Below are 25825 nucleotides of genomic sequence, written 5' to 3' on the forward strand. Positions count from 1 at the left end.
TATTTGCAAGTAAATCAATCATACTGCATTAAATGGAGCAAACTTATATGACTTCTAAAATACTTTTTAACAGAATAAAGCTTTTTCCAACTCAAAGATTTGCAAATTTTCATGTAAATTATATATAAAAATATATGCAAAACTACATGACAAAAGTTTAAAATTCAAACAGAATTTCACATTTACAGTTTTTCTAACCCAAGTCCAGATAAAATAACTAGGTAAGAAGTTGCTACGATATGTTTTGGTAAAAATTTTAAAGAAGATTTAAAATGTAATTGATAATTGATCATACTTTAAAAAGATCCTGCTTTGTATCTGGTGAGATTGCCAGTGTATTATCCACAAAGAGTATCTGGAAAACAGTAAAACCCTTGACAGTAAGATGTACAGTGAGATGCTAGTCCATGTTGATGCTGCTATCAAGAAAAAACGTGGACCTGAATTCCGGCACAAAAAAGTAATGTTTCATCAAGATAATGCAAAACCACATGTGTCCGCATTCACTGGCTGGACTCTGCATGGACTTGAATGGGATCTTTCACCACACCGACCATATAATTGCGACATTGCTCCTGCAGACTTTTAGCTTTTTTCACACCTGCAATTACATCTTTCTGATACTAGATGTCTTCCATTCTGCACAGTATGTCCAAAATGAGGTTGATCTGTTTTTGGAATTGCAACCACCAAGTTTCTCGGCCGAAGGCTTTGAAAAACTACCAAAACAATTGCAGAAAACATAGATTCGAGTGGTGATTAACTACCCGCACTAAATATACTGCTTTCATGTTTTTTTCCCTAACTTTATTAGAAACGTTTTTTGGTGGAAAACTTTTGTTACAACCAGATATTACTGCCTTCGTTTTCTTTTCTAACTTTATTAAGAACATTTTTTTTTTGGTGGAAAACTTTCATTACAACCAGATATTACTTAAAATATGTAATTCTGCATACACTGCACCAAGATTTTACATTATTTCATAATAATCTTGTATATGCAGTAGCTCACACATATCATCTTTATTTTATTGATATTTTACAGTCCTAGAGAATTTAAATTTATAAAATTATTACTTGTAAATCCACTTTCACACCATAAAAAAATTCCCCCTTTTTAAACATATTTCGACATCATCAAACGCAGCTACTATTTATCAAACTATTCTATGTTTCCATAGTACAAACAGCAGCATATAATCTCCTCTCTTAATCTACATTCTTGGTGCTTTACTGGTTACTGGCATTATTAAACTATATACTGCATTTTCCCCACAGCGCTGCCCACAATTAATTTTTAAGCAAGATTAGATGTGAACTAATTTCTCTTTGAGAAATGTTTTTTACATGAAATATTTGTGCACAATTTTAAAATTTCATTAGCAATTTTTATTTTTTCCAAATTTCATCAAAATTCTTCAACTACTTTTCTTATCATGATTTTTACTACGATTCTTTAATTTATGGAAATCCGAATATTTATTGTGATACATAAGATTTTCTTTTGAAAATATTTTAAATATAGAACAAGAACATATTGTTTAAACCTTTGTTGCTCAGTGTTTCACTACATGTAATACCCAACTTGAATTGCTTCTGAAACCATTAAATTCAAATGTAAATGGATAAAAAAGCATTTTATAATATACTTTGAACTTTTCTTTTTAAATAGTAAATGGCAGCATATCACAAGGAGACCCAGAATTTTCACCTACGATGTGTTATTGAAATCCATTAATTTTCAAGTAATTTTGTCTATTTTTTTTTTTTTTTTTGATAAAAAAAAAAAAAAAAAAAATGTTTGCAAAAAATTTTCTGTATAATTTTAATAGCTGTACTCTATATCATTTGTTCCATATTTTAAATAATTTTTCATACAAAAAGCAAGCGTGGAATCATCGAATAAAACAGAGTGTTCCATCAGCGGAAACACTGCGCCTTTAGCGATCTCATGCTATTAGGAATCAGAACATCTGTTCTTAGGAAAAAACATCTGTTGTATACGTTTCTGTTGTTTTGGGGGGAATGAATTCAAAGAAAGCAGTATTGAGGGTGAGGTGTGGTTTGTGCTATGAAAGTTCTAATATAGGCATCTTGAAATTTTTGTGAGTTGAGGCGGGAATTTTATCAGTAGCTCGAGTCATCCTTTCAGCAGCTCGAGTCATCACAAAACAAGTTTTGTGTGCAAAACCTGCAAAGTTGGTTTGTGCTTCTATTAAAAAGGTGCGACATGCTTTGAACAATTTCATGAAGCTAGGAAATCAAAATATTTGTAAATATTTTTTTATATAGGACTTGTGTATATACATATATAGTTATTTCATTTATCCATATATATTCAAGAATATTGTGTATATCCTGAAAACCATGTATACAGCCATAATATATTGTTTTATCATTACTGTACAAAAACTTCTACTCATTTTTGTGCTTCACTGCAGTGCTTGCGTAGTCGCACTTTAAGAGCTCTGGCGGTGCAGAGTTTCACCTCATGGAACACCCACAAAATTAAAACGGTAAGTGCAATTTTTACAAAATTTTACAGGTATACTCCTTTAAGACTGAATACAACTTTTTTTTTTTTTTGTTGTTGCTGTTGAAATTCCGACTTTAAAGTATAGTGCGCCACAAAGGGTTAAAGAGAATCATTCCTTTCACTATCTTCAGCCAACCAAGTTATTAGATTTTTTACAAAATTTTAATTTTTACATATCTCCCTACCTTTAAAGTACAAATAATAAATTATTATTTTGGTAGGTGCACATCGGGGGGGGGGATTCTACAGATTCTTTTATGCAAAAAGTTACACACTAAATTTAAGGGAAAAAAATTAAACTTTAAAAACCTGAATTAAATTTTTTATTATTAAGCATATTTTTACCATGTTACACTGTACACGCTTTCCATTCTTTGATCCTCTTTCATAGATGTATTTGCCCTACAAATAAAAGATTACTGGTAAATACTGCATAATAACCATGATCATATAGTGATACAAAAGAAAATATATTTTCCCTTTAATAAAATAAAATATAGCAAGACATTCTTTGAACATTAGATACATCTGAAGTTGCTATTCCTTGAATAGTACTTCCACTAGATTTCATGCAGTTAGTAGAAGTAATTTTTTAAATAAGCAGAAATACCTTTTTTAGATGACTTGTACAGTTGTCTTAAATCAAAAAATTAATTAATTAATAGTTTAATAGAATTATTCAGACTTTTACTTTAGACATCTTAGAAAAATAGCACATAATTTTGACCTCCTGATAAAATTCAGTAACTACATTTAATTATGAATATTAAACACCAAGTTTAATTTAATTTGATTTTGCAGCTAGATAAATGATATGCATACTATTATTTTACTATGAGATTAATAAATTTGAATAATTGTGTTTTTTATAGCAAATGCATGACTAACAAATAAAAATGGTACTCATGTGGAAAAGAAAATGTGATATACATACTAGCCAATGAATTATAAACCTTTTAGATTTTCATTTGAATGCATGCTAGGGATGAAGTATGCAATTTTTTTTTGTGACGTGGGTTATACATGGTTAGAATGCTAGTATAAATAAGGTGTAAGAGTGCCTTTCATGATGAATGAAGCAAAATGGGAAAAACAACAGATCTTTCACCATTTGAAAAACGGCTTATTGTTAGTGCCCGTTTAACAAGGTCCTCGATTTTGAAGACAAATCTCACTGGATTCTCAAAAGCAGCCATATCAAAGGTTTTCAAAAGTTGGAATCAGAACCCACAGTCCTTCCCTAGAAGACATAACTGTGGTTCGAGCACAGTTTTCCAAGAGAGTGATCAGCAGAGTCTCTGACGAACTGAACCGCAGAACGGAGACTCTACTGTGCTTCAATTGACACAGATCGTCAAACAAGGCTCTTCCCAACAGATTGCAACTTGAACCATGCACAGAGAATTGTTGAGGATAGGAATGCATAGTCAGGTGCCTGTGATATAATCATTTATTTCCGCTCGGCATGCAAGAATTCGTTTGCAGTGGTGTCAGGAAAGAAGACACTGGACATCTGAGGACTGAAATGGGTAATGTGGTCAGATGAATCAAGCTACATCATATTTTGCACTGATGGAAGACGTCAAATTTGGTAAGAACCCCATGAAGCCATGAATTCATTTTGCTTTACTTGCACTGTACAAGGATCTGGTGGGAATACCGTGATATGGGGCATGTTCTGCTGGCATGGAAGTGGTGCCCTGGTGTTCCTCAATGGTAAAGAAACAGCCATGATATTCCTAGATATAGTGGCAGATCAAGTGCACCCTGCAATGTTGTATTTTTAGCCTGATGGTGATGGATACTTCATGGACGATATTGTAACTACACATTGTGCCAAAACTGTTCAAAATTAGTTTGCTGAACATCAGTCTGACTTCCAACACTTTCCCTGGCCACTGCATAGCCTGGATCTTAACCCCACAGAAAATGTGTGGGATATGGTGGGAAGACGCATTCTACAGGATTCTCTTGTTCCATCTAATTTACAAGATCTAAAAAGCTGCATAGCCAATGCATGGTATTCTCAAGACGTAAATGCACTCCAGAAGCATGTAGATTTGATGGCCAAATGAATCAGAGCAGTTATCCGTGCAAAAGGTGGTTCAATAAAATATTGATCTCAGTTTTCTAATTCCTTGACCAGTGTGTGTATATTGTAAACATGAACCTTACTTATTAATTAGTGAAATAATTATATGTATATTTTCCTGATAAACCCATACAGATCCCTACAATTGTCTTTATATTGATGCTGTAATGGTCTAATATAAACTGCTATACATAAATTGATATAAGTTAATTTAGCATCTGATGAAGTTTGAGGTAGCATATATACACTACAGCACTTCTGATTAATTCATTCATATGCATACATGTGAACACATTGATTACATTTTAGCATCTTTAATAAATTAGAAATACACAAACAATTTGCAATGAAAATTACATACTTTAAAAAAACTGCTAATTTAAAAATATATTATATAACTTAAAATATCACAACAGATCAACAGTTTGAGGTTTTTGATAAAACCATATTTTTTGTGTTTTAGTTTAATAAGTAAATTAAATTAAAAAATAAATGAATGCACATCTTTTTTTTTTTTTTTTTTTTTTTGGTATATTACTTAACATTATCATGAGCTGTAGAGAAGAAATTTTAATTTTCTCGCTCTAAATTGTACTTGAAATGCATTTTTTTACACAAACTTCCTAATGACCAATTCACTCTTAAATGAGTACTATTTCAGCTGAAATTTACTTACTGTTTCAGCTGAAATATCAAATGATATTAAAGGAAAAGTACAAAATAATACTCACAGCTCTATCTGATCCAACAAAGGAAATAGCTTTTATATCTGGATGATCACAGATAAATGTCACAGCTAGAAAGAAAGAAAAGAATCAAATGAAATTTAGAAATCATCTTCAGATGAATAATAATAATGAGGATATGGTAAATGTTGTATATAAACTTTTAAATGATGCATTTGTGCATACTTATTGAAAATAAAATTATAAACCAGTATAAATTTTTAAGAAATACAAACCAGATCTTTAATTTTTTTTTTAAATCTGATTCCTGTGAACCTGTCCCTCCCAGTCCAAAATTAAACGTTAATTGAAACCTGTCGTCCCTCTTTGTTCCAAAAAATACAACACAAATTATATTTTGCATTCAAACTATATGGGCATTTAATACAAAATACCCAAAACCATCATTTCAGCCAATAGTATTGAATAATCTAAGGATTAATAACAGACAAGAGGGGAAAATCCCCACATACATGGGATGCCAGAGGAAGCTACTGTGTAAATGATAATGAACTGATTGTGTTCACCCTTTACACAATCATTGCACTTTAAGCAAACCCAAATATAAGAAATGCTTGCATTAAAACAGCCACAACCAGAAGTAGTTTTTTAGCCATTTGGCATTAGCCCAAATGGATTTTGTGTTGAACCACTATAAGCATGATATTACTTTTCAAATTGTTGCCACCAAATATTACTGCCCTATATTATTTTTAAAGAAATAAAGCAATAAAGAATCTGTATGATGATATGAATTTTTTCGCACTGTGAAAAAAATGACGGTACCTAGAGCCATCAAATTTTGAATATTGTAGTCTTCTACCCAAACATGTGCACCTGGAAGCCTGGATTTTGGATTTCAAATTTGTTTTATTATCCATTTAACATTTTGTAAAATTTAAATGAATTTTTATTAACAAACTCGAAAAGTTAAAAGCAAGCATTGGCTTTGTACGGAATTGTGTACAGAATAAAACATTTTTATATTCAGTGCATGAAACTGTCTATCGAAATTTTTAAGATAGGCTGTTTTTAAATATCTGATGACTTTGCTATTTAATTGAATTTAACACGGCAAAATCGTGATATTTAATAAATAAAATTAACATACGACACGTTAATAATAAAAAGGCAAAAAACATTTTTGCTAGCCATCTTGCTATGGCAAATGAAGGTACTTACATATTAACGCCACCGCAGCTGCAGATTTGGCGGTTTTTAAGTGCAGCCAATCTACACCTAAAATTTTTGCGACATATCATAAATTAAAATACTTTATTTAAAATGAAAACACTTTCAAAAATCAAAACACTTTATTTAAAATCAAAGTAGTCAATTGGATTTCGGTGGAAAATGGGCTGATGTAGAGTTTAACATAGATTTAAAACAGTCTCTATTTTCTTTGACCTGATGCTGTCACCATACAAACTCTGCTAAATAATATTCTAAATGATGTCTTGCTGTCCCCCCTATGTCTCTTGTTCCTCCATTTAGCACTGCCCCATATTCTCTTAACTGTTTGTGTATGAACTCCTGTATCAGGATCAATCAAATCGTATTTACTTTAGGAATCCTTCTTTTTCTACTCTATTTGAATAGTAACCTTTCCAACTGTCAGAATAAATTGTGCTACCATCTTCAATAAATTTATTAAGGGTAGAGCCAGTTCTATTAGGAACAGTGACAAAAAATGAATCTTTTGTTTCTCTACATATACCACCAAACACCCACTGTTGGGGTAATACTCGACCACAATTATTTTTACTCTTAATAAACAAACTTTCATCAATTTCCACAATGCAATCTGGTCCACCTACCTTCTTGTTTGGTTTATTCTCCATATACAAGACACATAATTCACGCATGTAATTGTTCCAATCTATAACAGTTTTATCCGATAAATCAAGTTGCTTTTCACAAAACTTAATTGACGTCAACTCCTCGCACCAGCAGTATATGAATCCCAAAGCTGAATGGAATTCTGCTTCCTTCAAACCAGTTGTCTTTTCTCAGTCCCACTTGCTGATCCCACTGTATTAAATTACATTTTCAAAACGTACGTTTACCAAAATAATGTTACATATCATTCAAATTGGTACATTTTCGTTTCTTTTGGTAAAATATTTCGCTCCTGAAAAAATAAATTGCATCTTCTTCTGTGTTTGGCATATCCCAAAAATGCTTTTTTGTAGCACTAAAAAATGGTGTTAAAAATCAGCAAGTGACAAGACAAAAAGGAATCCAAAAGATTAACTGCATGCGAACAACAGGATTGCTATTTATTGGCACACCAGTGCAACTTCTGCTGCGGTGGTGTTAATACATGAGTACCCAAATGAACACTAATTTTATAAAGTGAGAAAAGAGTGAAAAAATATAAAAATACTGCCAACACCTGACACTGCATCAGTAATTCTAAATTTTGTTAAATTTAATAAAAATATTGTTACTGTGGTGTTGAATTGTGTATGGTGTAAGTATGAAGAAAATGATGCTGAACCCTCTGAGTGCCATGACCACCTTTATGCAGTCATAAAATTTTTTGAAACTTGGTATATATTAACTTATAATTTAAGATATTTTACTTTCTTACCTTTTTTAAAAATGCAAATATCATCTTAATGAATGCAAGTTTATGAAAATAGAGACTAAAATAAGTAATCATACAAATTTAGCTCATAAATGCTGTTTAAATGCAGGTCTCCAAGACAGATCTAAAATCCCATGCTGCTCAGAGGATTAATAATAAAGCTAAATTGACAAAACAAATGAGTTAGCAGGAAGTGCAACAGCAGACAAAGTGAGTTCAGTGAGACTGTAAAAAAAAAAAAAAAAAAAAAAAAAAAAACCTTTAACAAACCCTTTTGGGTGACCATTGAAATCTGAAACCTTTCAGATTTTAAAAACATTTTTTTAAGGCATAAGGAGCAGACAGTACTGAAACTCACTGAAGGATATAAAGAGTATATGAATAATACTGCATGTTGCATGTCATTCAGAAGCACAAAGGAAGGAAGCAATCAGTTTCAAGAAGTATGGTCATCTTTGACAGAAAATTATCAATGTGATGCCCCAAAGCATTCTGCAGATGCCACTGTTGCAAAAATGACTGAGCTCATTCAGCAAGACTAATATGTAAAATCACAGAAAATCACTGGTATCGTTTGTTTGTGCTTTGGAACTTTTCATGCATTGCTACAGACCAACTGAAGTTCCATAAAACGTATACCCATTAATATTTTATAACTTGATTAAGGATCAAGAGGCATGTTTAAGGCTATCTTGTGTCAGCAATATTATATTACACACTAAAAAAGACTTACAATCAAAGACAGTCAATAGTGATGAGACACAAGAAGAAAACTACATTAAACTCTGAAAGGACAAATCTAGTTGAATGATAATATGAAGGAGAGAGTTCAGAAAAGGTTTCAAGGAATTTTATAAAAACATTATCGTATATTTAGTGTTCTGTTACGATAAATGTCCAAACAATAATGATAAATATTTTAAGAATTACTGCTACTGCAGAACTTTGAGCAATTTTTTTATTGAATGCCTACATTTAATTTTTTTTAGAATTATACAATTTAAGTACTTTATTATTCATAATACTAACTTGTTGAAACTTTAGATTACTAATGCAGCAAACATTTGCAGCAATGTTAATGGCTTATTTTTTCCTCTTTATTTGTCTATTAAAATCCTGTAAATCTAAAATTGTGTGATTTATTGTGTTGTTAATAATTAACATAAAAGAAACATATTAATTACACTGAAATTAAGCTAAGCTAATTTTTAAAAGTACTTTAAAGATGCATACATAATCTTTTCCTAGTGATACTAATTTCTATCCCTTTTTTTAATCTTTTAGCAGCAGCACCAGTGACTCAGTAGCACCAACTTCAACAGCACTGATGAAACAAAGATTTTTGGAATGACTATTGTACATTGAATGAACTCCTTGCTGTACAGTTATAAACAGGTGGAACTAATGTAGTTTGACTGTGGTAGAGATATACCCATAATAAAATATCCAAAATCATTGATAAAAATATTATTTCAGCATTCTTATAAATAAATGCTATAAATCCATGTTATATATTTTCTAAGCTACAACTAGTACATACATTATTGGTTAGCAAAGAAACTACTAACTAATATAAAAAAACAATCTTTGAGAATAATCTTACTTTCCAAAATGTATCAATATTTTCCAATCATCACTTCTGAGAGCTGGTATAATTTTTGTATATAACATCATTTTGAATAGTTTGCATGTTATTGCATATTAATAAATATTTTTTCCTAAGTATATTTTAAATAAATTTAAAACAAGAACTTCTTTTAGTCAAATTTGATACTTCAGTTTTTGATATAAGGATGACTGAACACCACCTGAATCTTATTACTCACATTCATGAGCCCCATGTATCACATTAACTGCACCATCAGGAATACCAGCCTGCTTAACTAATTCCATCAATACCATTGTAGCACCAGGATCTCTTTCGGATGGTTTTATAACAAAGGTATTCCCACATACCAAAGCAAGAGGGAACATCTACAATATAAAAATATACAAATTATTCATATTTATTCATATCCAGTATTTCATCTAATTACTATTTTAGTTTTTATTAAATGTTTTCTAAATATGCAAATAAATAATTCTTTGATTGATATTCAAGATAAAAACATACAGTTTAATTCCCATGGAAGATAAGTGAAGATGTAAACACCAGGTTATTTTGCAGAACTCCAAAGGACTTAACAATAATAGATTACAATATGTTCATAGATTAGATATTTACATATTATCTTGTCCACTGTGAAAAGATGGTGGATATCTGCTACATTTGCATCAGTCATTTCTGCCAAATTCTACAGGAACTGATATCTATTTATTTAATAAGCAATCAGTCCAATCTGTTACTGCTTTGTCAACCATATCCCGCCATATCGTATCACTATTTTATATTCCTTTTCAAATAAAATACCTTAATTGTGCCCATAAATACATTAATGGCAGAGTCCCATAATTTTAAAAATAATCCACTGCTTTCTGATAAGGTGGATCTGAAATTTTAAATAATGTTTGCAAAATGCAAGAAAAACTACCTTAATAACAGTTAATTTATATCCTCGCCCACAAAAACAAAATGTGCCTTACTGATAATCAATCGTGCTTACATTAAATGAAAACATACGTATTATGAATATGTTACAACATACCAATTACCTATAACTGGCACTAAATCATGCTGTTTGGTGACAGTTTAATGATTGATGGGACCATAAGTAATATGCAAGTACCATAAATTACTGTATATTTTATGAAAATAATTATTGTGCTTATAAAGTTATGTAAACGATTCAGTACATGAATTAAAAAGTAAATATTTAAGCATAGTGTTTGCATACTGTTGAAGTGTTGCCCCAGACATTGTTCTCATAATATATGAATTAGTGTACTCTGATATGCTAGAAAAATAAACAATATTAAATAACAACTACAGCAAATTAACTTTTAAATAAAATACCACAATCTCAGCCTTAATATTCTTGCTAACTGTGACCAACTATTCAAACAAATATAAAAGCAGGGGTTTCTGAATAGAATATCACTGAAGTAAACTTTTTCTAAACATAAATATCTCTCTTTAATTAACTATTTAAACAAACAAAAAACTGAAACAAAATGAGACAATTTAAAAACTTTTTACAGACAGTAGCCACTTGGATAATAAGAATAATATTATATGAGAACAACATTTTAATTTAAAGGTGGCCAACAGCCAACAATATTAGCTAAGATCTGTTTAAATAGGTTTCTCTCTCTGTTCTGGCATCTTCTCATGAATTCACAACAATAAGAATCAAATAAAGCACATATAATAACACTGTATATTTTGTTTTCTATAAAAACATTATTAGGTGCATAATGTCTTATATATAGAGATAAAAGCCCAAAAAATAAAAAACATAAATGTCCCTTAATTTTTTTCAAATTAAATTTTATTCATTTTTCAAGTTACATTTTACTTATTATGCCAATGGTAAGCATAATATATGCCAATGGCAAGCATAATAAATAATAATGCATAGTAAATAATGGCATAAAAATGCTAGTATATAAGCCACAATACAATCAAATACACAGTAATAAATGGAGAATAAGAAAGCTCATTAAATGTCCTCTAGCCTCCCATTAGCTGCTACAGAGGTCTCCTTCACAAAGTGTTGTACATGTCTACAGATAGTAGAGTCCATGCCTTGAACTTTCATGCAAAGAGGGTTGTTCATACAAAGGGAGATTGTAGAATTTTTGAATGGAAAAAGCATTTTAATAAACTATCATAATTAAAATATTGGTTATTTAAAAGGTTATAGTAAGCTGAATTGATAAGATAAGATACTACAGAAGTTTTTAATAGAGCTATGGCACAACAGTTAATAAATGCATTTAATTTTTTAGTAATATGTACAGAACTGAATGAACAATATCAAAGGATATAGAACAGGAATATTGGCATTTCTGCTTCCTTAAGAGTAAAAGATATAAGATTTTTGATTATTTCATTTAATATTTTCCTTAAAAATTGCATGTTATGTCTTAAAACATAGTCTACAATTTATGATTCTATGATAAAAATAGATTAAAATTTGTAAACATTTTCATTTACAATATATTACTGCATATAAATATTTCGGCTTCTTTCTGAAGATAAGATATTCTAGTGCAATATGTAAGTTACATAACCATTCATCAAATTATATTGAGGGTTAAAAAATACTATAACAATTTACATATTAATGTTCTGCAACAGAATGTAATATAACTCTGCTGTGGTAACTGGCAGATAACTAAAAGTTTTATTCATGCTTTCTAACAATAGGAAAAAAATAAATGCATGAGAACAACTGATAACTAACTGTAGTACATACTGTACATCAAACTGCTTTGAGAAATCTATATTCCTCTCTTATCCACAGACACCCATATATTGAAAAAAGCATAATAGCAGAACATACAAAATTACATATTTTTTACATATGAAACATCTTCATATCAAATTAATATGATTCATATAGGTTCTGTGATAAGTTTTAAAAATTAAAAATAGATTACATGGGGTGATTAAGAAAGTGTTTGGAATAACTTAATTTTCACTCACACACATTAGCAACTATTATCATAGACATTAATTTTGTTTCATAAACCATAAAATAATGAAAAACATTATCATAAAGCAGATAAAAAGAAAAATGAAAATTATCAATAATAATGAAAAAATAATATTCTAAAAACAAACCATTATTTACATTTTTAAGTGATTAAGATATGCATAAGTTAAAAATAAAGTCATAAAGATGTAAAATTTTTCATTTATAATCTTAAATATATACAGGGTGATTCTAAATTGTTTTTACAAATTAAGAGGGGTGATGCTTTCCACTCTGAGAGGCAGAAAAAGAGGAATATTAGAATTCCAACTTGAACAGTATTGGGAGAGTGAACGAAGGAGACCAAAAGTTGCACAATCAGTTAGTGAAAAACTCACAGAGCATGCACAAAACAGATAAACCCCAAAACTTGGCTTTTGAGTGTTAATTCAAGCTCAGACTTTGATGGCAAACACTCAAATGCACATCTTTGGTTGGCAAGATCTCAACCTTGCAAACAATTGCAACAAGTTAATTATCCAAATTATTAGGGGGAAATTATCTATTAGCAGGAAAAAAAACTACTACCTTGATATCAAGTATTAAGATAGCAGTTTGTTTCCTCTTCAGCATCTTCTATCCTGTCCTCCTGGACTTTGGAATCTTTTGCGAGGTTGAGATCTTGCCAACCAAAGATGTGCATTTGAGTGTTTGCCATCAAAGTCGGAGCTCGAATTAAGACTTGAACGTTAAGTTTTTGGTTTTATCCGTTTTGTGCTCTCTCTGTGAGTTTTTCACTAAACTGATTGTGCAACTTTTGGTCTCGTTCATTCGCTCTCCCAACACTTGTAAGTTCAAGTTGGAATTGTAATATTCCTTTTTTCTGCCTCTCACAGTGGAATGCGACCCTATGTTCTACAGTAATTATTGCTCATCTGGACGAGTACTATCCCCCTCTTAACTTGTAAAAACAATTTAGAATCACCCTGTATACATCACCTTCTAATCCTATGTATATATATATATATATATATATATATATATCACCTCTTTACAACTTCAGTTTTCTGATTTAAAATTAATATTTTTTTTTAGGCCGTGGTTATAAAATGCATTACAAATTTAACTCAGAAATACTTCAGAAAACACTGAAATGATACTTTAAATGTCTCTAAGGAAGTCTTACCCAAAGAGGTATCATTGCAGGAAAGTTAAATGGCGTGATTCCAGCACACACACCAAGTGGCAAGCGAAATGACATTGAATCCATATCTCGAGATATGGAAGGAAGAGTTTCACCTAATTGCAAAGATGTTATTCCACAAGCATGCTCCACCACCTCTATATAAAAGGAGAGAATGATTTAAATTGTAAATAATAAAAGAAAAATGTACACAAGTTTAACTGATGGAGATCTTTAACCCCTTCGCGATGGGTAGAGCAGACGCGCGCTTATCGCGGAGGCCGGCTGTGTCTTACGCAAGCATCTGTCCAGGGCCGGGGGCTTTTTTGCTATTAAGCCTTAATCCATGAAATTTCTGAAGTATCAACGCATTGTTTAATAATGCTCTATAGAGTATTTAAACAGCTTATGCTTTATATATATATATATATATATATATATACTTTAATTAGCTTATTTCTTGTTTAAATGCATATTTTACACATTTTATTTTCATTATTCACCATTTTATGACTTTTAACATTATACATCTGAAAACTAAGTATATTACTTAAAATTCTCTTTTCGTATGAAAAATTTGAAAACAGGGATCTATGAACAGTCCTACGCTACATTCCTTGCACTCGTAATAACTCATTTGCCGTTTTGGAGGATTTTTCCGGGAATGTGAATAAACGAAGCATCATCGTCTCATTTTCTTATCAGTCTCTTCTGAACAAAGTTTTGGAAAATGTCTTTCAGTTAATCTTTCAGAATTTCAGAATAAATATCTGAAATATTTTGCATCATTTCTGCTATTTCATGCTCTGTTAAACATTTTCGACGCTTCGACATTGCAACGGTAAAAACAGAAAGAATTCACGTCTAACAAGATCTAATTATTTTCTAAAAACTGAACTGCAAACCGAAATACCCAATGCTTTAGCGAAAATAAAACTTCTCTACTTACAATAAACAACTACCACATGCGAATAAAGTGTGATTTAAAGAGACGTCATAAATCATGCCATACGGAAACATTTATTTCCCCTTTTGTTTATATAATCAAAAACACGTGTATGTGAGTCATGCTTCTCTCATTTCGAGTAGAAGGTCTAATGAACATGTATCTGAAACCATATGGACATACAGTGCCATCTTGTGGCAGAAATTATAGTTTTTAAAACGTTCCAGGACACTGGCACAAATACGTGACAGTCGGGGATAAACGAGAAAACTCTCTGGCACGCCTGCATGTCGGCCAGGAAGTGAGTGTGTTCGTTGCTGGCACGTAGACGTGACAGTCGGCGCAAAGGGGTTAACACAACGCACACAAAACATACTGAAATAAATTTTCCCTATATGTGCATTATTAATTAATTTGTGTTTTAGTCAATGTAATTAATTTTTGTGCTAGTCAACAATTAATTTAAATTTCAACCAAAATACATAACTTTGAGTTTTTTTATGCGTGTGGTTATTCTTCAATGATTCACAGCTACATTTCCTAACTCTCTACTATCCAATATAAATATCTTTTTAGTAGATTTCATAAATTATGTTCTTGAATCTATAAGCAATCACTAAGTAAATATTCATATTTTGTAATTCTTTTAAAAATCATGCGTAAATTCTTGGCTTTGTGAATCAAAATAAATTAACCATTCTATTGCAAGTAATCTACAGAAAGTATAATCAAAAGAAATCCTATCAGTATTCCACAGTAAAAACTAAAAAATATTTTTAAAATGAGGAATACTTTTTGATATTATAGATATTTTGTATAATTTTTACAAAAAAGAAATATATAATAAAATATCTTTCCATGAGAACTTTTTACAATTCTTTATAAAGTTAAGACATTTTTAAAAAAATTAAAAGCTAAAGGACTGATAAGAAACATACGTAAGCCTCGATGGACATCTCCTTCTGCATCTTGAGTAGTTTTTCCCTGCTCTAAAGTTATACTTTCTTTTAACCTATTCTAAGAGCAAGGATAAAATATTAGTTTCAAGAAGTTATGATTACAAAACATATTACCATAAAATTAATATAATTTAATATTATAATTAAATAAAAGTTAAAATTAATTACTATAAAATTAAATTAAAAATTATATCTAAGAAACCTTTTTAAAATAATTTTTTTTTAAAGTAAAAGCTCAACTATGTAAAACATTCAGGAAGCAAGATATTCTAAATACATGAAATTTCCAGATAGTTGAGCATATGCAAATGTAATTCTTGGTAGAAAAGCCATGTGAATGAAAAAAGAAATTTCTGGACTAAAATTCTGAAACATTCATCTTATTTGTGACAAGCTTGAATATCATAAGCTTACATTTAAAATTATGCATATGTAATTAAAATGCAATTAAACATATGCAATTAAAATTCTCATTCGACTACGAAATGTCACTAACTATGAAAATTGGCAGCGATGCTGCCAAACTTGGGCAAATCATGCCAATAGAAGCTAAATAATTAATCAAATTAGATAAAAGATGCTTTGCTGTCACTATAAGGTTTAAAAATTTTTACCGATGAGACATTCAACTTAAGACCAAAAAATTCGAATACGTGTTTTGAAAAAAAGAGAAAAGCAATTTAATTTCTGTTGGAATACTTTTGTCGAGGATATTCATACTAAATTCCACCTTATGCAGTGACCTTAGCACTGCCTACCTACTACAAGAATACCTTTTGACAGAATGTCAACGGCTGTCTGTGTTGCTGCAGAAATTAACATTAATTCATTTTTCTTAGCAGTGTCTTGAAGAAATGCATTTAAATTTGCCATCTGTATAAATTTAATAATGATTTGCGACACATGTCTTAAGTAAAGTATGTGTTATAATACTATTTGTCTTTCCCAAGGCCAAAATTTATCCAAAAATATTGATTACAATAAACAAATTAAATGAATGTATTGAACTTTGGTTAGGTTAGGTTAGGTTAGGTTATTTAATTACGGCTAAGCCTCGAGGGCTATCTGCCTAAGAGGAGGGATGCCTTCGTGGAGGACTTTCTAAGGGAAACTGGCTCGTATACACGTTACACATGGGGAAAACCACGAAAACACCCATGCAGCCAGCCCGTTTGCGGGATTCGAACCTCGGACCAAACTACCAGTGTTCGGTGACTTTACCGCTCGGCCGCTGGTGGTCCGTATTGAACTTTGGAATCTCATATGTTCATGTAATCATATGTTCTTGTGCCATAATAACTTCCAACTTTTCTTTGTATACCTTATTCTAAGAATGAATTCTTGGAACAATATGATGAATATGATGCTTCCCTTGCCATAACAACTTCCAACTTTTTTTAGTATATCCTATTCCAAGAACGAATTCTTGGAACAATATGATGGATACAATGGGAGTGTAGTGTGCTATAAGCTAAGTCTTCTGAATAGCGCATAGTCTTTTCAGAAGCATAGTCTTCTGAATAGACTATAGCACAGCCTAGCCTTCTAAATAGCCATGTAATTTGATTCACATTTTAGGAGTTATCAATGGGTTTTTAAGAGTCTTTTACATACTGTATAATAGTCTATTTTTTTTTTAATTTAAAATTTTTTTCGTTATTTGAGCTTTATGGTTAGTTGAATGCTGGATAGCCTGGCTTTTCCTGTATTTAAAAAAGAAAAAGGGAAAATAAATATTGTCAAACAGAGGCATATGTATATATTTATGATAGACAATTTCTTTTACATCAAATTACATAATTCAGAAAAGAAATGTGCATTAAATTAATACAGTCAAAAGTCGTTAATTCGGACACCCATAATCCAGAATGATCTATAATCCGGACCTGAAAGCTAAAAACTTTCTGTGCATGCGCCGCGTTGACACATGCGCATAGGCGTTTACGTGTGCACGTAAGACCTTTACGACTGCGCATATGAGTGTGCGCAAGCGCAGAATACGTTTTCGGGTGCGCATTTAATGTATAACGGACAGTATAAGCTAAAATTATCTATTTCAGTTAATGTTGATGATTGCGTTGTTCCTTAATCTTCGAATTGGATATGGCTTATTATTTTTTGCAGACTGTAAGAGCGATTTTATAAAAGTAAACTTGAACTTTCGATTATGTCAAATAGAATTTCCGATGCTGGAGCTCCCAAAGGATCTACAAAACGAAAGTATGTTTCGATGTCCATCAAACAAAAAGTGGAATTGCAGCAAAAAATGGATAAAGACATGAAGAAGGTGACAGAGAGGTTAGTGAAAACGAAAAAATTTTGATTGGAACGAAAAAAATTCGACAAGTTAGTCGGTATTCTCGGCACAGCAATTACGGGACTTGAACAGAGGAACTTTGTAGTAACTGAACAAGAAATTATGCCTGTTTATAGAATTCAAGAGAAAGTATTATCACATAAAACGAAGCAACTTAAACAACTTACATTGAAAGAAATGTTTAATAAAGTAAACAAATAAATATTAAGCTTTATTTATTTATTTATTTATTTATTTTTGGTAAATTTTGATACTCTTTAGATCATAACTGTTCTTTATTTCATAAATTACGGTTTCATATTTTTAATTTTAGAATTTCTGCATGCCATCTTACGAGACTTAAACTGATGATCTATAATTCGGAAAAAATCGATAATCCGGAATTGCCGAAGTCCCGACGAGTCCGGATTAACGACTTTTGACTGTATCAGTGATGGTGAATATGACACAATATTTATATGAAAATTTTTTAAAAAGTTACATTTGAGAATTGTAATTACAAATTGATTTGCTGTAAACTGAGAAAAGTTTATTGAGAGATGCATTGCGATGCATTAAGTTGATACATCATTCTACTTCTCAAATGCATTCAACCACCAATAGGAATCTGCTACTTAATCATACAAACCACTGTAGCAATGACTGATCGCGCCTATTTCGTCTTTGACAAATTGTTGCCCACAGGGACATCAATACTTAAACAGTTTTATGAGATTGCCATTCTGTAATTGCAATGAACCAGTTCATTAACCTGTAGCAAAGTGTTTTCCCTGATTCGATACTGACAACATTCCTTGCTGATGCATCAATCAAAATGTGCAGCTAGCTATACTTGAACTGTTGACACTATTTGACTATGGTTAAATGTTTCAATGGTTTTGCTTATTTTCACAATGAGACTCAGTATGGTTAAGATATTTTGTCCACAAAACTCATTCTTTTCTTTGTCATTCAACCTTGGGATAAGTTTCTAACTAATGTATCATTTGCAGTCATGCTACAATGTATCTCTTACTTCTACTACAATAAAACTGTCTACGTAGAAAGAAATTGACATGAGCTTTATTCTATGCATAAGCAATTGTTTTTGGCAACTCTGACAAGTGATGGTAACAGTTGTAACTTACTTTTTTAATTCCTGCTTAAAATAAAAAAATTCAAAATATGAAATAACAATTTATAAAATAATGAAGCATTTATGAATTTAAGGGAATCAGAATTTATATAAACAAAGCTCAATATTTATTTGTTTGCTTTATTAAACATTTCCTCCAATGTACGTTGTTTAATTCCCTTCTTTTTTTGCACTAATATTTTCTCTTTAATTCTATAGATAGAAAAAATGTCTTCTTCAATTACTAATTTCCATTGTTTTAAGTTCTATAATTGATGTGTTAAGAATTCCCACTAAATAGTCACTTTCTTAACTATTGGTAATGATATTTCCTGGATTTCGAATTATACTACAGATTTCACTGTCCATTACTTGATCAATGATTAGGGCACTGTCATCACAATGAAAAACTTCTGTTATATCATTTTCATTTATTACCACTTCTACCCATTTCTTCACAAATTCCATTAATTGGAAAATTTAACATTTTGTTTGCAATAACTGAAAATCTTGAAATTTGTTACTATAATCGTAAACTCATAGCATCCGTTATACACAATTAGCAATGTATCATGAGAGTGGCGACTAAAGACATGTTATTATGCTAAATTTTGTCATCCTTCTATTGCATGCTGATAAATTTAAATCTGAATGATAGCCTTAGCTGCAACTCCTCTATTTATAAAGCAAGGTTTAAGTTTATAAATAGAATGTAGTTGCAAAAATGTTGGTTTTATAGAAAAGTCTCCCCCCCCCCTTGATAATTAAATCCTAGCTAGCCTGAATTACACTAGTCTAGTTATTTACTATACTTACAGATATTTCCTGCACATACTTAAGGCTTTTATGAGTTCTGCATAAGTAATTGTGCATGATACTCAAGAATTATCCAAGGCAGGCACTAAAGATTTTGTGGCCTGGTGCAGTCTCTGTAAGTCCAAAATTCTGCCACCAAATTCCTCCTTAAATTTTGCATTCCTACATTCCTTTTCTATAGCTTTTACCATCTCTTAATTTTGGTGTTCAATGCCTCTATATTCTGATAATTTTGTTCCCCTAAAGTCTGCTGCTCGGTGCTGTCACACCTGCTTTGGCACTGGTTCTCGAGTTATTAGAAAGATGGTTATTCTCAATTCAAATAGCACTAAATGAAATATATTGGCCTAGAGTATCATTTATACAATATTTTTTCTTTGGCATATGGAAAGAAATTTACGTTAAATTTCTCCTTTTAACACACTCAGCACTTCACAGTGGAGCTAGCTGAAGTCCATAATTGTTGCCAAGCATAATGTCAACAGAAACGGTTATCATGCTCTTTGATATTCAATTCCTAATATTAAAAAAAACTGTTTAGACATGGCTGCAGACATTATTTCTCACGATGCAGTGTTTTGATGGTCATATGATCAAAATAATAAATAATGATTTGCCTGGTTGGCGTCAGTGCCAAAGTAAAATTGATAATTGGGAAATTCCATATGTTTTTATGAAAACAAAGTGTAAAGCATTAAAAAAAAATCTTGCTGGTGGTTTGCAGGTTTGGATTTTAGATCAATCCAGATATGGCAACATCCAGCTTTCAGACTTTGTAATGTGTATGATAGTGGTTTCATTCAAAACACAAAAAATAAAATAAGAAAAATTACCATGTTTTCCTTTATTAAATGCTGTAATCTAAACATTGTTTGCTGTCGAGATAAAATTGAAGTTTGTGACCAAGATTTGAAAGCATCTTTAGCAGCAGTAACAGCAAGTTCCATTTCAGCTGGTGTGGATTTTGGCACTCTTGTTATCACTTCATTTGTAGCCTTTCAAAATAAAATGTACTATGAAAGAAAAATTCATATAAATTGCAATTAAAGGAACAAAAACTCATGATTATTACTTTATTTAATCCATATTTATGAGCCATTGTCTTATTCATTTTGCATTTTCAATTGTTTGTTTTATTATTTAATTGGGAATTACTCTTGGCGACAAATTTCTTGCCAAAAAACTCCACGGTGCCATACTATCTAAATTTTTTGCCTACATTTCAAACTTTAAGCCTAAAATGTCTCAAAAAACGTGGTTTTCGCTCGTGCAAAAACCACGTTTTGAACACACAATTTAAGCTAAAAATCCGAAACAAAAAATTTAGATATCAAAAACATAAAGTTTCTAACCAAAAATATTTGACAAGAATCCATGTACACAGCGATATGTTTTAACTTAAAAAAAGATCTACGAATTGCACAATCTAGGCAGCGAAGGAATCTATGAACTATGCACACCTCGCTTTAATAAATTAACATAACAGCAATACATTTAAAAAAAAACACATCTACGAATTGCACAATCTAGGCATTGCGCACAAATCAACAAAATAACTAAACTAAAATAACTAAACAACAGAAATTCATAGTAAAAAAACAATGAGCATAACATTCTACAAAATAAAAACAATAAAATAAAATGCACTTACCATAATACATACGTGAATAAAATTATAATAATAAAATAACAGTTATACAACGTCTGTGAACAAAAGTGCCACAATTTTGCTATATCACATCTTTCTGCGATTCAAAATTTCGAAAGTGACGATAAAAACTTCCTCAAAAATTGACTCACTACACGAAAACCATGATCCAAATCTTAAACTCCGCTGACAGCCACATACTTTACCAGCAACCATTTAACTGCAAACCCACACAAGTCTATCAGAAATAGCATTCTTCGTCTGAATTCTCATATCAGCTTCGCATTTCAGACACACCAAACTCTGTTTTAAAAGTCCTGACTCCCACAGAAATTCCAAAAATGCACTTCTATCCACATAAACACACCCGTGAACAAAAGATTCATTAACAACTCCAACAACGTACCTTTTAATATTAAATTTACTTTGCACATAATCTAAAATACGCGACTGAAATCTTGCCACCACGTCTCTGATTGCAACATTCTGATTGCAACGCACTATTACGAACCAATGAGCAACTAAGCCACTGCAGCAAAAGAGTTAAGTTTCAACATCAAAAGGGTTGCCATACAAACAACATCGTCCACCAAACCATCCCACAGCACGGAATCACACCAAAGACCAGCACAGAACACATATCACCACATTTGGTGATCTTAGGGCGCATATAAGAGTAGAGCCTTTAAATGTTTATCAGTATTATTTAAGTATATATTATAATAACTGAAATAATAATAATAATAAAAAAAACTAATAAAATTCAAGAATTTTATGCAGTTAATTATTGTATATTATATTAAATGTATATTATTTAGTTAATGCCTAACTACTATATTAAACTTACTCTTACATCCTGTTTATTACTTTATGTAGTTTCATTTATTTAAATGATTATTTCAAAGCATATCAGGGCTATACAGGTCAGAAAAGTTGTTTGTCAATAGCTTTCAAAGAGAAACTATTTAGGTTGTACAAAAATGAATGACACAAATGCTAAAACAGAGCGGAATACAATTTATTAACAAATAACTGATAGCACATCAATTAGAAATAAACCCTGCCCACATTAATACGCTTCTGCCATCTGGCTAAAAAGTTCTGAAGGACTTTGGTAAACCAGTCTGTGGGGGTGTTGTGCACCACCTATGGACAATTGCATGCAATTTGGCAGAAGATTCATTGGCCTCTGACTGCGTTCTTCATCTTGTCAAGCAAGACTCAGTCCGAGATCTTGGTTCGAAGCGCGAGGTCCACCCACTCTGCACATGCATTTGTCATCTCAAAACCACCATGCACAATCGCCTGCAATGTTCCTTGCACAAGCCCTGTCTCTTCCTGCATCTTGTTGAATGTTATGCACCTAAAGGAGCTACAAATGTTTCATAGCTTTAGCCATTCAATCACTAGTAAGCCTCCTTTCTGCTTTAAAATACATACAAGTAATATACTGACTCTTCAGAATCTTACTTCTTACGAACGATGACTGATCAAAACAACTAAAAAAACATTTTTCATCAAATTTTTAACTGGAAGGAAAATGCATCTACATGGAATTTAAAATTAGGAATGGGAAAAAAAAAAAAAAAAAAAAAAAACCTCAGTTTGGTGAATTAAAATCTATCCCAGATAAAGTGATTTTCTTTTTCTAGGTTGCCTAATTTTAATTTCTTTTGGGGCTGTGGCAGTTCAGATTCTGTTATTTTTTTCATGATAAATTATAATAATAATTAAAAAAAATTAAAACATTTAAAAATTGCCAATATTTCTAAACTTTTTAATGCATTTACCATTAAGCACTGAAAGTCCTTTTTACCAAATGAAATTATTAATACTTGGAAAATTGTATTAAAACCTAATAAAAGCCATTCTGATAGCTTTAAAAATGATACTACTTTATAACAATAGAAGAAAAGAAAGAGAGAGAAGAAGAAGAAGTCAATGGGGTAAGAAATAAGTACAATTGTACTAAAAGTAATATATTACGAGGGCCATCCAGGAAGTAGATTACGTTTCCGTCTGTGTCCGCTAGGGGCGGGGCTAGCGCGGCCATCTTGGATTCAGAGCGTTGCGCAGCTCAGTCTGCATCTAGCCGTGCTAGTGAGAGGTTCGTGCTGTGCTCCATTCAGATACTGTGACGGTTCGAAATGTCTGCGTTAATTGAAAATCCCGCGAGCTGCGAGGTGCGCTCAGTAATAAGGTTTCTGACTGCAAAAAACTGTAAACCGATAGAAATCTATCGGCAGCTTCGTGAAGTGTATGGGGACAACATTATCACTGAAGGTGGAGTGCGTCAGTGGGTCATAAGATTTCAAAATGGCCGAACCAATGTTCACGACGAAGATCGAAGTGGGAGACCCAGCATAGTGACCGCCGAATTTCTCGAAAAAGTCGATGCTAAAGTCCGTGAAAATTGAAATTTCACAATAACGGAACTTTCTTTGAGTTTTCCACAAATTTCGCGAAGTTTGTTGCACGAAATCATCAGCGAAAAGCTTGGTTACCACAAGTTTTGTGCAAGATGGATTCCAAAAATCTTGACAGAGGACCACAAAAATCAGCGAATGGCTGCAGCGTTGAACTTTTTGGACGCTTACCATAAGGATGGTGACTCTTTACTCGATCGCATCGTTACTGGTGACGAAACATGGGTGAAACATGTGAACTGTGAAACGAAATTGCAATCAATGCAGTGGGGGCACACAAGTTCTCCCCAAAAACCCAAGAAATGCATGCAAACAATGTCGGCAAGGAAGATGATGGCGACTGTTTTTTGGGACAGAAAAGGTGTAATTTTGGTGGACTTCCTGGAAAGAGGCACTACAATAAACTCTCAAAGGTATTGCCAAACTCTCCAAAAACTCAGAAGAGCAATTCAAAACAAGCGCAGAGGAATGTTGAGCTCTAAGATCTTGTTGATTCACGACAACGCCCGGCCCCACACGGCAAATGTCACTCGTAAAGTTCTTGAATCTTTTAAGTGGGAGTTGTTTCCTCATCCGCCGTACAGTCCCGACCTGGCACCGAGCGACTTCCACCTATTCCCAGCAATGAAGAAGTGGCTGGCTATGCAGCGTTTTGATGACGACGCACAGCTGCAAGAAGAGGTAACGAAGTGGTTGAAGGCGCAGGCGGCCGAATTTTTCAACGAAGGAATTTCCAAGCTCGTACATCGCTACGATAAATGCCTTAATTTGTATGGTGACTATGTAGAAAAGTAGTATTTGAGTGTGGCTTTCATCTGTATATAATAAAATTTGTTTCCTATACTTTGTTTATTTTTTTATTCCAAAACGTAATCTACTTTCTGGATAGCCCTCGTAGTACAAAGAGCAGCCTCTCCACCCTTCTATGCAAATTAAATTTATAAAAAAGAAAAAGAATTGCTATTACATGTGGAATGGCTTAGATATTTTGAAAAACAAGTACTCAAAATTTTATTTTGAAATATTAAAAAAAAAGTTTATGCTATTTTTCTCACTAATTGGACATCACAAAAATGCTAAAGTTTATTTCTTATGAATTTAATATAATGTATTACAGAAGTCTCAACACTGATTACCAATCCAATACTGACTAGTATATTGTATAGTTCAAAAATTGTTCTTTGAAAAATTTTTTATAGCAAAATTAAATGTGACATTTAACTACTTTAAAATTTTACAGAATCAAATATATATATGACATGATAAATATGGAATAAAAATTAATACGCTTTTTTTGGGGGGTAGCTTTTCATGCTAATAGCACTCTCATTTTACTGGAAAATGGGAAATGTTAATTTAAATATTAACTGGAAATGTTAATGTTTAAAAATTATTCATGAATAATAACTCAGGCTTTTCTAATTTTTCTTATACTGTTGTTTATTTGCAATTGTTAAAATATATATGGAAAACACTTTTATAAATTTATTCAATATCGTGTTTGTCATTTCTCTATAAAAGTAAAGAAGACCTTTTAGAAAAGGTAGCTTTTTAAATTTTGGCTTTATTAAACATATACCAATCTATTATCTATTTTTCTCTTAACTGAATCATAATTATTTCTGATGAGAAGAATGTAAAATAATTTCAATTATGTCATGTATAAAACTGTATTTTAAGCCCAAATAGTAATGCAAACTGCAATAAACTTAGTACCACAAAAGCAAATGCAAAATTACACTGAAAATATAAGAGAAAAACTGTTAATGTTGAAAAGTAAGCTCACTTACTGGATTATGTACATCAATCCATTCTGTAGCCTTTGAGTCAACAAACTGTCCATTGATGAAAAGTTTAGTAGTTGGCTGCAAAAATTTACTACATATTATACAATTT

General features: G+C 31.6%; 1 protein-coding gene across 2 annotated transcripts in view; it reads right to left on the reverse strand.

The window, feature by feature from the left end:
• LOC118201506 (putative methylmalonate-semialdehyde/malonate-semialdehyde dehydrogenase [acylating], mitochondrial) overlaps positions 1 to 25825 on the reverse strand; it is a 54233-nt gene that overhangs the window by 20608 nt on the left and 7800 nt on the right. For both annotated transcript variants that reach the window (XM_035373623.2, XM_085816881.1), the window contains exons 3-9: positions 25720 to 25794; positions 20689 to 20850; positions 15588 to 15666; positions 13707 to 13861; positions 9770 to 9917; positions 5360 to 5424; positions 2882 to 2938 (exon numbers count right to left, since the gene is read on the reverse strand). In XM_035373623.2, the coding sequence (XP_035229514.1) occupies positions 2882 to 2938; positions 5360 to 5424; positions 9770 to 9917; positions 13707 to 13861; positions 15588 to 15666; positions 20689 to 20850; positions 25720 to 25794 (741 nt within the window). The remainder of the gene's footprint in view (positions 1 to 2881; positions 2939 to 5359; positions 5425 to 9769; positions 9918 to 13706; positions 13862 to 15587; positions 15667 to 20688; positions 20851 to 25719; positions 25795 to 25825) is intronic.

This window comes from Stegodyphus dumicola, chromosome 5 (assembly GCF_044657685.1).
Source record: "Stegodyphus dumicola isolate Sdum_Otavi_A_Nest chromosome 5, ASM4465768v1".
Classification (NCBI taxonomy): Eukaryota; Metazoa; Arthropoda; class Arachnida; order Araneae; family Eresidae; genus Stegodyphus; species Stegodyphus dumicola.